This window comes from Centruroides sculpturatus, unplaced genomic scaffold, assembly GCF_000671375.1.
Source record: "Centruroides sculpturatus isolate CEXI.00-Female unplaced genomic scaffold, Cexi_2.0 scaffold927, whole genome shotgun sequence".
In the NCBI taxonomy this organism is placed as follows: domain Eukaryota; kingdom Metazoa; phylum Arthropoda; class Arachnida; order Scorpiones; family Buthidae; genus Centruroides; species Centruroides sculpturatus.
In genome coordinates, this window is record NW_019385272.1 from 284860 (window position 1) to 301187 (window position 16328).

The following is a 16328-nucleotide window of genomic DNA, read 5'->3' on the forward strand; positions in this document are numbered from 1 at the left end:
ATAAAAATTATAAACTGTCTTTAAAATTAATTAGATAAATCCTTTCCAACAGTACATTTTAAATCTTAAACAATTTTACATTTTATTACTCATTTAAAGTTTTTATTCTATATTCAGAAAAAATTTAAATTAGAAATAGAATGTAAAATGGGTTTAAGATTTAAAATGTATTGTTGGAAAAGATTTACAGTGGTACCTCAGGATACGAAATTAATCCGTTCCGAAACTGAGATCGTATCATGAAAATGTTGTAAGGTGGATCATCTTTTCCCATACGATTACATGTAAAACCAAGTAATTTGTTCCAACGCGAAAAACATACTCAAATTAAAGCCAAGTAATACATTAAAAAAAAATAACTGTAGTAAGAAAAACAAATGAAAAATGCGAGCTAATGTAATGTCGTATGGTGAGTTTTTGTTCGTATCGTGGAGCAAAAATATGTTCGAATTTAATGTCGTATCCTGAAAATTTCGTATGCTGGGGCGTTCGTAACCTGAGGTACCACTGTATTTGATTTTGAGGATGGTTTACATAAATCAACTGAACAACAACTTGATAATCTGATTAGTTTTAATTAAAGCCAGATGATATGCTGAATTATTAGGTTATAATAAGGCTAAATTAATAATTAAGTATAGATTAAGTTTTATTCCAGAAATTGTAAATTAAAATTAATTATAATGAGCATTTATTTATTGTGACATTGTTACAATGCTAGGCTGAAATTTTTAATCGTATTCTTCATTTAAAATGTATGTTTTCCATCTCAAATTAGTTGCATCTTGTCCCTGTACATCGTACTTTTCTGACAACAACAGAGTTATGCCAGTCATCTATGGTAACTCCATTGAGGTGAAAATTTTTGAATTGAATTCACATGATTTCTGTTCTAGACTGGAAGTTTGTATAGTTTATCGGGGCCTCCTGCCCTTAAGCTTTCCTTATCTGGTCTCGACGTTCATGGACTATTCTTATTTTGGTAAAAACTGGTAAACATTTCTACCAAAATTAGAAGAGTCCATTTTAAGATGTTCTTTCTCCCTTTCCACTTTTAATTTACTGGATTGTATACATTATCATACTTCCTGATAATGATGCATTGAAAGCCTTTATACCTTATTTTTAATCAGTTTTTATTGGTTTTAAAATTTCTATGTTTTAACGAAAATAGTTTATTTTTACAATATTACTTGTTCTATCCAATGGTTTTAATAATTAATTATTCCAGTTATCACTATAATTATTTTTAGTTTTATCGATGCATTTAATAAAATAAGGACTGAAGAGGGGCGTAAAGCCCGAAATGAACATCTGTTGTAAATTATAGAAAATAAAAATCTCTTTCCATCAAGAGTTCCTGTGTGATTTGTTCTCAATAGCAAAGTTCCAAAGAACATACAACTAATTGAGAGAACAGCAAGGAATCAAGTACTAATGCATTTATTCTGTTATAAGCCAACACTGATTGTAAGCTGACCCGAAGAAATGAAAATAAATAAAATTGAAAATTCATTAACCAAGCATAAAGAATAAATTTTACACCATTTAATTGTTCAGTCACTGTCATTAGATGACTCAGATTCATCACCACTTGATTCTTTGTTGTTATCTTGATACAGAACATCAAGATGATGCTCTGTACCAAGATAGTGTGTCTGTATGCCATATTAGATTTAAGTTTAGTTTGTAGGCTTTAGCATATTTCCTTTGTTTTTTGTCCTTTCCAATTACTTTTCCCCCTTGGAGGTGAGGGCCACTTCCTGGAATTGTCAAACAATGAATGCGAAGTTTCCTGAGGGCACACATGGGGAGAAAGAGTTACTTTTTGGCTGTTCTTTGTACAGCGAGGACGAAAAGGAGAAGAAGGAGAGTTGTTGCGTATTCAAGAGATGAATAAAGCCAATTTAGAAGAAGAGAGGCCCTGAAAATCTTCGACCGGTGTTGCGGTGGTAAAGTTGGTGTCTCAGCTTGCCGAGTTTCAGACTCAGATGGACAAACAATGGCTTAGATTAGAAATTTATCAAAATCGTCTTGGAAAAGTAAATAGAAATGCAAATTATGCCCAAGGATGTTTCCACTTGCTCTCTCATGACAGTAGAAAGTTGTTTGTACAACCCGGATCCTTTATTCTATTATGTCTGCCACCTTTGATCCTTCTCATCCCCTATTGTCTGTTTTCTGTGTTCCTTTAGTGTAAATTAGTTTTAAAAATTAGTTATAAAGAAATTTTTAGGTAATACATAATCAAAACTTCTTTGTATGCACCATGACATTTTGTAATTATCTGGTCGACGATCATGTTTTGGGTTACTGCCAGAGTATCAATTCTAGAGTTGGCATATATAACTGATCCTGTACATGGTTATATCACACAAATTAAATTGTGTTTTTAACATTTACTGTGCATGTTTTTTTTTTTTCTTCAGTTTTTGCCTTAGTAAGCTAACAAAAGCCCATTCATATCTCACAATAGTAATGACACAGAAGATCTTGGACAAGAGCATCAAGATGATGCTCTGTGCCAAGATATTCTGCGTCATCTTGTTTAAAAGTATTCGATCTCAAATGCACTTGATGGCACAGAAGTGTTAAACTGTTTAATAATATAGAGAGATAAAACCCATAATTATTTAATATTTAGAGTAAAAGAAAGAGCTTTACAGTAATATATTTAGTATCAGCATAAAAGTGTCATTAAAAAATTGCCGAAATAATATAATTAATTTAATCATTAATTCCTCAAAACAGATTTGATTTACTTAAAACAGTTGTGTAATGATTCTCCATTTCTGATATATTACAGAAGAAATTTAATAATTATAGAAATTGATATTGATATTTATAAAAATTATATTTAATAAATTTAAATTAAATTAAAATAATTTTATGTTATAGATTATTGGAGAACCTAGACCTGAATTAAAAGAAAAATCGATGAAAGATGAAGAATTGAGAATTTCTAAGCAAAAAGAAATTTTAGGAGAAGAAGGTTTGAAAGCTAAAGAAGAATTACTCCAAGCTGCAAAGAAAAAGAATGATGTTAGTATTATAAAAATAGTATTATAAAGTATTTAAGTAAAGTAAGTTTTAAGTAAGTGTAAAGTATACATTTAATTTGGAGAATAGAGCTAGAATTTATATTACTACAGTGTTTAGCTTTTGGAAATTTGTCCTTTTTAAAATATTTTCTCTCAAATAATATGTAGTTTTATTATTATTACACTCATGCATCAAAGACCTATGGATCTAACTTTTTGAATGGTTTCAAAATGCAATTGTAGCTCCGTGAGAATCTTAACCTTCTTGGAAGTGCTTTTCATTTAAAATTTTCTTTAAATTCAACAATAGAAAACCACATCAAGCTGAGTCAAATGGATGAGGATGTGGCAACTAGCAAGTGCTCTGAACCATTTTTATGATTATTGACTGTACAGGATTGGCCATATGAGGACGGACATTATCGTATTAAAGAAACTGTTTCATTTCAGAAGTTCAAAAATTTGGTCAAATAGATTAACAAAACTTTATCCTAAAAAATTCAGTTCATATTTTATTATTCATGCTTGTGTTATGTTACAGAAAATGCATGAACAAATCAGGAACTAGGTGGGGTCCTGTCAATTATGTTTTCTGTTTTATGTTTCCTTTGAAATAAGTTTTAATAATATTGAAAGTTTTTTGTGATAACTCTAGCAACAAATGTTGGAACTAACGTCAATATGCTTTTCAAGACTATACGCTTCCTGCCTAAATTAGATGGTGCTACAGTAAAGCGTCATCTTGCAGTGGAAATTTGAAAAACGTAGCTACAACACGTGTACTTACATAGGTGCAATTAACATAGTTTTAAGAAAAAATTTTATTTCCTGTCACTTTTGAGGATGATGTTTTTGTAGAAAATCCATTAGAACAGGGAAAAATTAAAATAAACAGGACATTTTCATAATGTTATTCAAAATATTCAAAAATATACAGCTTTTGGTAAATATATTCCACAAATGCACATACCGTACATAAATCTAGCTAACAAATACCACTACAAGTTGTCCAAAGGAAAGTTAATCATCCATATTACATCTCTTTTGATCCTTTTTAAAAATATAAAATTTAATTTTATAATATATGATTTATGTTTAAAATAAAAATATTAATGCAAAAATTTTTAAAATCTCTTTAATGTTTATTGCAAAAGAAAAAAAGTACATGCAAGATTTGCTGTCATTAACATAGGACGCAAGGGAACTGATGAAAGAATCGACATAAACATATTAACTTAATGGCCATATATTATTTTTTCAGCTTAATAATCAATAGAAAATGATTAATGCTTTTTGCTCATGCAGGACAGGACTTCTTGATAGATGCAAGCATGCAGCATGGCTTACTTTTTATTAGTAAAGAAGGAAAAAATAGAATCAAGAACAAGTTTACCACAAGCTTAGAATAAACCAGCAACTTTAAAAAAAGGAAGAATACAAACAAACAATAAGGCTTAGCTAGATATTTTACAACAAGAAAAAGATATAGGAAAACAAACCAACACATATCTTCAGCTGATCCAAACAGAGCCGGCCCTACCACAGGGCGTGCGGAGCAGTTGCTCCTGGCGCTAAGTCCTACGGGACGCCTCAGTGGTAAAGAAAATTAAAGGGTATAAATTAGGGGCAACCAAGGGGGCACCATAATAGGATCACGCTCCATCCTAAAACTTGCCTCAGGCCGGCTGTGGATCCAAACATAATATACTGATAGAAAACTATAGATATTATCTGCTCAATGAAGAATGCATTGCTGAGAAATGCCATGGTTATGCCTGTTCTCCAAATGGCATTATCAGAGACAGTTTCAAACATTACTGTTTATTGGAAATAAAATAACCATCAAAATTTAGGAATGCTTTTATAATTAATGAAGATAAACAAATAAAAGTAAAGCCTCCGTACAGCATTAATCTATGCATTTCTTCTAATTTCATCATTCTATAACTTTCTTCTATTTTTTCATTCGGAAATTATAAGCTCATAATTTTCTGTCTCGGCTTATACAATATTTAACATAAATTGCTGATAAAACAACAGTTAAGAGAAGGCAAAGACATGAATGAAAATGAAAAAAACTCTCTAATATCCCAAATAATTGCCGTATTAAATTGTCTATTTGGCCTAATTGCTAATTGAGGACACTGAAGGCATCCCCAGTCAACGCGATAAGTAACTAAGGATAGTTAGATCATAATTATGCCTGGAAGGGGAGATAGATCTGGACATCCAAGTTGCGTAACTGGTAATGCATTCGCATGGTAAGCAGGAGTTGCAGGTTCAAGTCCAGCTCCATGCTANCCAAAAAATATAACAAGAATAATTTTAGAATAATTAATATGGAAATGGATGTATGCTATTCTTATTTTTAGCCAATAAAACCAACTAGAGATTATTAACAATATTGTTACGTTGCTCATTATATCCATTTTTAAAAAACCAAGACATCTAAAAATACCTTTTATTGCAATGCATTTCAGATGGGAGACCATATTCTCTTCAGGTAACTGTTTTCTCATAATAATAAAACCACAATCAAAATACAAACATACACAATCAACATAATTTCATACAAAAACTATGACCGATAGAAGCTTCTATTGCTGGGGGTTTTTGTATGAAAGTTGCTCAAGGAGTTGCTCAAGTTAATCATAATTTTAAATTGAAATATTAGTAAAAGGACTTTTGTATATGGAAATCTGTGGAAGATGGTTATTAAAGGAATCTAAAATTGCTAGAGAATTTGAAAATATGATTAATATAAATTTCAGTTAAGTGTGTAATTAATTATATTTTTTATTATAACAGTCAATTTATATTTACTTATTTTTAGTTGGAAAAGAAAATGCAAAGTATTCATCTGTATAATGAATTAGAAAAGAAAGACATGAAATATTGGCAGAATCTTTTAAAGAAATATCTGCTGGTTGAAAATAATGTTACAGTAAGTAAAATTAAATAAACAATTGATATATAATTATTAAATTTAATAAGAGATGATGTCTAATGTCTGCCTTTATTATTTTGAAATTAATTAAAAATAATTATGGTGAAGTAGTCCAATTTAATGCAACAGTCATTTGGCATATTATGTAGAGAATTGCTCTTAAAATTAATTGCAAAATTTCACATTGTATCATTTCTAATCATCATTATCATTTATGAGGCTCCCTTGGTGAATGCTTGATTTACTTATATGTTAAAATGCCCCTGAGAAAATGTGTAAGAATACTTATGTCAAAATACTAAGTGCAGCTAACTGAAAAGGTTTAAGATTCTTTGATCTTGGTGATTTCATTTACTGGGTCATAATAACAAATCTATGTCTCATCATACTTTGATACTCAATTTAAGAATTCTTGGTTTTCCTTTTTAACTGATCGAGCATTTGCACTCAAGGATCAAGCGTGTGTAATCCAGAATTTAGATTTGCAATCTGTTTAGATGATTGACAATGATGCAAACATTACTATAATAAGGTTTGGTGTTCATTCCTTTAGAATATAATTACTATAATAAATACACACTTTAACTGCCAACTTATGAAGAGTGATTTGTCTATTTTATCCAAAACTTCTTGAATTCATTCAGTTTTCTCAGAGAATAGCTGACAGTTCTTTGATTTTCAGCAACAGATTCTCAATCTGCATTAAATTGTTTGTCCTACTTAAATATTACAGTAGACTTTCTTAAATTTAATAAACTTTCTTGGACGTATCACAAGCTTCACTTATTTCTTGCATTGTTTCTGGAGATAGTCAAACTATTTCTGACACAATATTATTATTTAGTAAGTTTAAAATGACTTGTTTCTTCTCTTCAAACAATTGCCACTAACATGCACTAGAAAATTGCTACATTCTGTTGGCAGTTGTTTGAAATTTGTCTACTAGAAGCCTAGCAGTCAAAGAAATAACATTATTCTGCAAATTAAATAATCAACCTTTCTGTTTTAAATGAATTTTTATAATTTATTGTTGATCGGATAGTTCAAGTTTATATTATACATGATAGCGACTGTTACGTTGCGATTTTCCAAATACAAAATATATAAATTTACCAGTATAAAAATTCTAGATGATATAATGGATATAAACGATTTATACTGGTAAATTTATATAGCATTAATAACAATTAACATGCAGGATATAAATTCATAAATGAATCTTTTGCCAATGTTCCTTTTTAAATTTTATTTACTTGATCATATTAATAACTTCTTGTTCAAATTCCAGATAAAACCTCCAAAGGAATTACTTCAGTCAATACCTATTCCTTCATTTGATAAAGTAGAATTTCAATCTATTAGAAGATTAACTAATTGTAAGGAAGATCCAACTTTCGATCAAATGTTACAGGAAATGCCATGTTCTTTTCATCTTGATGACGTAAACACAAAATTTGTAACAGTAAGTAACTTATGAGTTGTAAGGCTACTGCTATTTTGATTTCAGAACTATTTACCAATCTTTGTATTTAATGTTAATAGATTTAAAATTTATTATAATTTTCATTGTAGAATAAGTTTTGAATATTTTTTAAAATTAAAATAAAGGAGGGAGAATTTCAGATTCCTCGGACGATCCAAGCTATTTTGAAAAGAGCTAAAAGTACAGNACAATACCAAGTGAATAGCATGATGTCACACCACACATGCAAGATATAAAATTTAAATGGGACTTATTAACCAAGATAAAAGTTTTCTCATTTGTCCTACATAATCAATATTTTACTGTATTAATATAATAATTTAATTCAGTTTATTCAGTTTACAATTTTTAATATTATATAATATCTCTTTAAAGGCATAAAATAATGGACCCTTCCGAATATTTATTTCCACTACCGACTCAGAGTTGTATTACAGCCGTTGGATCTGCAGATTCGTCGTTCTTGATTCAGGCAACAAGATGCATAAATTCGTGTAAACATCCAGATTATCCTGCATTATCAGTTTTATTAAAATATCTCAACCAAGCAGAGGTAATATATAAAATGATATGTTTATAAATTAAGCAAAATTAAAAATATATTAAATGTTTAGGGTCCGCTGTGGCGTATAATAAGAGGCTTGGGACGATCCTATTATTTTGGAATTACGTTGCACGTAGATTATGGATTGATCACTTTTGATTTATATCACTGTGCTGCTATGGTTACTGCATTTAAAGAAACAAAAAAGTACATTGTGAGTAGTCGTCATAATAATAATATCTTGTTTCTTATTGTTCTTGATAAGTGCTTAAAAATATTTTTTATTTATAAATTTTAGGATGATCTTTTAAATGGAAAAGAAGAATGGGATCAGTTGTTATTGGAAAGTAGTCGTAGTTCTCTGGTGTATGATATTATTGCGCGAAATGAGGAATCTGTACAAAATATTGCATTTCGTTCTTTGATTTGTTATTATAGAGATACTGATTTGGATTTTACACGGTAATATATTTAAAATTTATTATAATTTTCATTGTAGAATAAGTTTTGAATATTTTTTAAAATTAAAATAAAGGAGGGAGAATTTCAGATTCCTCGGACGATCCAAGCTATTTTGAAAAGAGCTAAAAGTTTAGTTTTTAAATTGCAATTTTGAATTCTTTACAAAAGCTATTATAGAATTGTAAAATTAAGATATATTTCAGTTGATATTAACACAGAATTTTCTAAAAAGAAATTTATTATATGTGCTACATATATTCCTCACTTAATGACCTATCTGTTTAATAACTATTCAGACTTATGACAGATCTTCAGTGCAGGGAATTCCCGTTTTTAATATTAGTCTAGTTCTTGCTGTTGACCTGTAGTGCTCTGCAACTATGGGTATATATTATTGTTTCGTTTTGTCTGTATCAGGTCTTAATTGTTACACGTTAATAAATGTTACCGGTTATCACATACTGCCCTTTGTACTTCGTACGCCTTGAACGCACTTATTGGCTAATGAGGAGTCACGTGTGTGCCTGAGTCCCCGGATGGAGGGAGGTTTAAAAAGGGGGTAAGACAAGTAGAAAGGATCTTTTGTTCTTTTTGGTCTGGAAAGGAGAAGTGTTGGATCTCTCAGGCAACTAAGGGACAAAGGAAGGGCTGTAGTAGACCGACAAGTGGAATGAAATGAAGCGGAAAAAAGGAATGAAATAAAAGTGGAATTCCTGATCGCACCGAGGATTAAATGTGGGGAAAGTGGACCAAGAGCTATAAGAGAAGGTTTAGACGTTGAGCGGTAAGGACGTATTTTCGTGAAGGTCTCAAGTTAACTTTGAATCGTCAAGAAGAACAAAAGAGCCAGTAGGCCTAAAGTAGCAGACACTGACGAGAGCCCTAGAGTAGAGAAGAGCCCTAGTAGTATTCTAACATGAGAACCCCTTCGAAAGTTTAATGGGGAAACCAGAAAAGGGAATAGAAAATTTGAACACTATGTACATCGGACTTTGTGCCGTCCAGCAGAAAGAAGATCTAAATTACGACTGCGATCACAAGGCCACTAGCTAAGTCGGGTACCCATTCACAATCAAATCTATCCTATCAACTAATCCTTCCATCTTTCCCTCTAGAATAAGTAGTTCTTAGATAATTAGTTATAAGTTTTTTTTTCGTGTTTAATCTTGTAACACCGCGAATTTTCAGTCATTCCTTTGTCATGCAAATTCGGGTTAACGATTCTGTCCGAGTGTTAACATTTTTAACCTTTTGTCCAAGGAGTGTTGAAATCCAAATGAAAATCCTGTAAAATTATTGAATACTAGTAAAAAAAAATAAAGAAATTCTTTTGTTTCATTATATCTCTTTGTTTGACTCCCTTTTCATCACGTGCATATACAACAAAACATAGTACGTGGTGAAGGACTACTAAATCTTATTCGTGCGTGAGGACCGTTGTCTCAACACATGGTTACTTTGCCTTTATTAATGGAGTAAGAGAGAGATAGCTCCTTTTCTAACAAGTGTTCATTAATGATCTACAAAGGGTATCATCTGTAAATATTGTTGTAAATTCATCATTGTACATTACTTAAGTTTTAGGTTAAGTTAGTGAATTGTATATTCATCTAGGTTAAGTTAATTTATGAATAAAATTACGTTAAACCTCTTATTTGTGACGTCCTCAAATTATTCTTATCCCAACCTTAAGTCGGGATTTGTTTCGACAGTCTCCGATACTACAGACCAGTATTCACTACACAAAGCATTTGCAATCTCCAAGACTGCATATTTTATTTATAAATTTGTACTTTATTGTGCATAACATTTAAAGGATTCAATGACAAAAATATTAATCTAGACCAAGATCTGCACCAGCAGGCTAAGGTGGGCTTGTGCCTGACACCTTCAACACACACCTCTTCAATCCTCTCACTTGCTGCGTCATAACTTCACACTGCCGCGGCAGCTGGGTATGGGATTTTGACGCTGGAGAACCTTCTATTTTTAGGGCTAATAGGTGGTAATATTAATATGAATGTATTGATTGCATTTTTATCTTCTGTAATAGATAAGAAATACTAATTAAAACAAAGTTATCAAGATGGAGTTTTATGTAGACCTTTTCTTTATTTAGAATAAATAAAAACAATTAAGCTCCTCATTTAATGAACAGCGTGCTTATCGTAGGAACAAAACTCGATCGTTAAGTGAGGAGCGCCCATATAGAAATATAAGTGACTGCCAAATTATTATTAATAAATTCTTTAGATGATATCAATACATTTATTGTTAAATATAAATTTCGGAACTTTTAAATCAAATATTAAAATTCACTATCTTATTTTCAGATGTGGATGATAATGGATACGGCTTCGATTCCACTGAAATTACGTTATTACCTTCCGCTTTTTTTAAAATTGATAATGGAATTACCCGTTGAGAGAAATGGGAGTAAGTTTATTCCTTTTATTTTTATTATATTATAGTTTTTAAAATTAACAGTTAGAATACTTACAAGCAACTAATATTTGAAACAGCAATACTTTTTCAGAAATTTTATAAAAATCATTATTCTAATTTCAAAGTAATTATTTTGTTTATTTATTAAATTTTTTATGTTAGAATTAATACCCTATGAAGAAGTTGTCACTGAACTGAATGCCGATATTCTGGAGAAATCATATATTATTGGAATTATTGGATGCTCTGTTTATGATCCTAGACTCTTTGCTCAACTGATCACTTTATATTTTAAAGTAATTATTATTTTCATATTTGTCATTGACAATTTTAGTTTAATAAATAACGATTTTTATTATCATAGGTAGAAGAAGAAAAGTATCAAAAAGGGATTCAGTGGATTCACGAATTGCTCTACAAAACCAAATTTACTGCGGACCGTATTCAAGTTTATGTTAAAAGGATGCTAAAAAGAATTACCAGATGTAAAGAACTTGGATTTTGCGTAATGCGTTGTCTTGAAAGTAACATCATGTTCAAAGAAGACAGTAATCAAGCATGCTGTAGTATGTTAAAACAAAACACTTTTCTTAAAAAAGTCCAGAAACTTCTGGAATTAAATCCAGATGAGGTAAGTGTTTCATAATTACATAATAATAGAAGTTTTAAATTGATTGCATACCTTATTAATCAATAAAATGTTCTTAAAAATATGAAATTTTGTTAACTACTATCGTTTATTTACCGCGTTCTTAGTGGAAATATATTTCATATTCATCTATAAACTGTTACCTCTTTCTATGCAGTATTTCCTGCATAAATTCCAATTATTTATAATTTTTCAATTTTTCTTAATGAATTTTCAACCAAAAAATGATTCCATAGTTTTATAATGATACCAGTTATCATGACATTTATTGCATAGTAAAAACATCATCTCTGTTTTATTGCATATGTGAGATTTATTGATTTTTCTATGAGGCACAATAGATATGATTTCAGTGTCAGTTTCTTACATAATTTTAATCTGAAATTATGCAAAAGAAATGAGTTTGCAGTGGTTTATTAAAAATAAACAAAATTTTGATTTTATTTAAAATGTAACTTAATGTATAATCATCAGAGAATTACGTGAAGTAAGTCACTTAACATTTCTCAATATAGTTAACTCTGTTAGCAGTATTAAATTAAATTTAATCCTTCTTAACTATTAAACCAGCTTAAAAACACCAGTGCGAAAGGGGTATTACATTCAAAAAGTTATATATGAACAGTTGTTCTGTTCAAATTGTCAAAATATTGAATGTTGTTGATCTGAACACGAGATTGAGAATCTCAAAAAGTATTTAATCAGAATAAATATCTTGAATCCTTTAATCCTTTCAAGTTTCTTTTCTTACATATATAACAATATTCTTTTATACTTTTAAATGGTCTTCATGTTAAAATTATCATCCTTCTTTCAAATACTTTTTGAGGATATTGTGATGCAAAAAGTTAGGGGGAAATGCTTATGCTGTTATAAAGGATGACTCGTGTATTTTTTTTTTTTTTATATGTTACTTGCAGTACTGTGAATATATTTATTAAAATATGAAAAAGTTTTAATAGTTAACATTATTTTCAGGTTATCAATGATTTAGAGGAACTAAGAAGCAAGTTGATACAACCTGATAATATTCTAGTACATATGACAGCTAATCTAAACAGTCTTGGAGAAAATTCACTTTCTCATTGGAAGAATTTAATGGAAAGTCCTGCAATAAAGCCATTTTTAAGGTAATTGTGAAATGAATATTACTCTATAATTGATAGGTGAATGAGTATCGCAACTTCGTCAGAGAATTATAACTTCAGTGTTTTCTTATTTCAACATTTTTTTGTGTAGTAAAGTTAAAAATAAAATTTTTGGCACAAATTTTATTACAAAACACAAACTCTTGCACCAAACCATTTTCAAAATAAACTCCTAATGTAGCTACACACTTATGCATGTATTCATACCAGTTGTTCACACTAAGAGATCCAGGACTGACTGCGTGTTGTTTTTATAGGCTTCGTTACTGGTTGAAATTTATAACCCTTCAAATTCTGTTCATTTTAGCAAACAAGCAAAAGTCTCCAGAGAAAAGAACAAGAGTTATCCTTCTTGGTGAGATATTCATTAACCAGGAACAATGAAACTGGAACAATGATTTCAGGATTGCCTTAACAAGTGGTATGGTTTTCAGGCTGAAATGTGTAGCTGCTTATTTTGAAGATGACTGACAAAATATTTGATGGAATAAGGCAATGAAAAACATGGGCAATCTGCCAAGGGGGATGCCTCCCAGGAGGACTTTCTATGGGAAACTGACCCTTATTTAGGTATCTGATATGTGAAAAAAATATAAGAATTTCATACAACCTGCCTATTGATCAGGCACAAAACTGATAACAACTACCAGTTTCATTGGTTTTATTGACTCAGCCACTGTTGAACTGTCTTCTGTGAATATTTGTACTATTAACATAATGAAAGTTATATATTAAAAGTTCAGTTTATCTTTGACTCTACCATATATTCTTAAAAGGTGGTAATGTTAAAATATGATTCTAATTCTCTCAAAAATAGTGTGTCATCATCATCTCATTTTATGGACATTAAGTGGTCTTTTAAGTGTGCCCATCATAACTTAGGTAAGGTTTACAACATATGGTCATATGGTGGAAAACAAGCAGGTCCTCACACAAAAACTCCTGAAGATCTGACTTGGATTCACATCTAGTTCTTCAGAGTGATAGTCATACAACTTATTTACTTTCGCTATTCAGCCATTGATGCTAAATTAATTTTTTTATGTTTTTTACATTGAAGTAGTAATAATTTTTGATTATTGAAGTTAAAATTTTTGTTGCATAATTTACATTTCTCAATGTTAACAAAATAGAAACGATTTTTTTTTTAACTAACTCTTTCCACCCTATAGGTACTAAGAGTACCCACAGTGTGGAATGAGTCTTTTTAGCACACTCATTATGTGTTCAGCAAGGAAAGTATTACAAATTCTTACAAAAAAATATACAGTTCTCTGCTTGTTTGAAGATCAAAACAAAAAATTTCCAGTAAATTCCTAGGAATATTAAAACCGTTGTGACAGAAGTGCAACAGGTCCTAGCATTATATATTGTAAACACACGTTCCTACATATCATTTACTAGCTTCCATTTTCTGCCAGACAAATTATGTAATTGCATCCATTCCTTTTTCCTGCCAATTACAAAAAGAACTATCTGCGTAATTTATGGTTATGTTGCCAAACACATCAATACAAATAAATAGGGACAATACAAAAAAACCGAGAAAATTGTTGACATGTTTATTGAGGTCAACAGTTCAAACTGGTACACTATAAAACCAAACAATACCAAGTGAATAGCATGATGTCACACCACACATGCAAGATATAAAATTTAAATGGGACTTATTAACCAAGATAAAAGTTTTCTCATTTGTCCTACATAATCAATATTTTACTGTATTAATATAATAATTTAATTCAGTTTATTCAGTTTACAATTNTATAGAAATATAAGTGACTGCCAAATTATTATTAATAAATTCTTTAGATGATATCAATACATTTATTGTTAAATATAAATTTCGGAACTTTTAAATCAAATATTAAAATTCACTATCTTATTTTCAGATGTGGATGATAATGGATACGACTTCGATTCCACTGAAATTACGTTATTACCTTCCGCTTTTTTTAAAATTGATAATGGAATTACCCGTTGAGAGAAATGGGAGTAAGTTTATTCCTTTTATTTTTATTATATTATAGTTTTTAAAATTAACAGTTAGAATACTTACAAGCAACTAATATTTGAAACAGCAATACTTTTTCAGAAATTTTATAAAAATCATTATTCTAATTTCAAAGTAATTATTTTGTTTATTTATTAAATTTTTTATGTTAGAATTAATACCCTATGAAGAAGTTGTCACTGAACTGAATGCCGATATTCTGGAGAAATCATATATTATTGGAATTATTGGATGCTCTGTTTATGATCCTAGACTCTTTGCTCAACTGATCACTTTATATTTTAAAGTAATTATTATTTTCATATTTGTCATTGACAATTTTAGTTTAATAAATAACGATTTTTATTATCATAGGTAGAAGAAGAAAAGTATCAAAAAGGGATTCAGTGGATTCACGAATTGCTCTACAAAACCAAATTTACTGCGGACCGTATTCAAGTTTATGTTAAAAGGATGCTAAAAAGAATTACCAGATGTAAAGAACTTGGATTTTGCGTAATGCGTTGTCTTGAAAGTAACATCATGTTCAAAGAAGACAGTAATCAAGCATGCTGTAGTATGTTAAAACAAAACACTTTTCTTAAAAAAGTCCAGAAACTTCTGGAATTAAATCCAGATGAGGTAAGTGTTTCATAATTACATAATAATAGAAGTTTTAAATTGATTGCATACCTTATTAATCAATAAAATGTTCTTAAAAATATGAAATTTTGTTAACTACTATCGTTTATTTACCGCGTTCTTAGTGGAAATATATTTCATATTCATCTATAAACTGTTACCTCTTTCTATGCAGTATTTCCTGCATAAATTCCAATTATTTATAATTTTTCAATTTTTCTTAATGAATTTTCAACCAAAAAATGATTCCATAGTTTTATAATGATACCAGTTATCATGACATTTATTGCATAGTAAAAACATCATCTCTGTTTTATTGCATATGTGAGATTTATTGATTTTTCTATGAGGCACAATAGATATGATTTCAGTGTCAGTTTCTTACATAATTTTAATCTGAAATTATGCAAAAGAAATGAGTTTGCAGTGGTTTATTAAAAATAAACAAAATTTTGATTTTATTTAAAATGTAACTTAATGTATAATCATCAGAGAATTACGTGAAGTAAGTCACTTAACATTTCTCAATATAGTTAACTCTGTTAGCAGTATTAAATTAAATTTAATCCTTCTTAACTATTAAACCAGCTTAAAAACACCAGTGCGAAAGGGGTATTACATTCAAAAAGTTATATATGAACAGTTGTTCTGTTCAAATTGTCAAAATATTGAATGTTGTTGATCTGAACACGAGATTGAGAATCTCAAAAAGTATTTAATCAGAATAAATATCTTGAATCCTTTAATCCTTTCAAGTTTCTTTTCTTACATATATAACAATATTCTTTTATACTTTTAAATGGTCTTCATGTTAAAATTATCATCCTTCTTTCAAATACTTTTTGAGGATATTGTGATGCAAAAAGTTAGGGGGAAATGCTTATGCTGTTATAAAGGATGACTCGTGTATTTTTTTTTTTTTTATATGTTACTTGCAGTACTGTGAATATATTTATTAAAATATGAAAAAGTTT

At 29.7% G+C, this 16328-nt stretch overlaps 1 protein-coding gene across 1 annotated transcript in view; it reads left to right on the forward strand.

The window, feature by feature from the left end:
* The window catches only part of LOC111637014 (uncharacterized protein C05D11.1-like), a 51329-nt gene that overhangs the window by 31910 nt on the left and 3091 nt on the right, over positions 1–16328 (forward strand). The window contains exons 12-17 of the mRNA XM_023382417.1: positions 2899–3042; positions 7277–7450; positions 10811–10913; positions 11085–11218; positions 11287–11553; positions 12550–12701. Of these exons, the coding sequence (XP_023238185.1) occupies positions 2899–3042; positions 7277–7450; positions 10811–10913; positions 11085–11218; positions 11287–11553; positions 12550–12701 (974 nt within the window). The remainder of the gene's footprint in view (positions 1–2898; positions 3043–7276; positions 7451–10810; positions 10914–11084; positions 11219–11286; positions 11554–12549; positions 12702–16328) is intronic.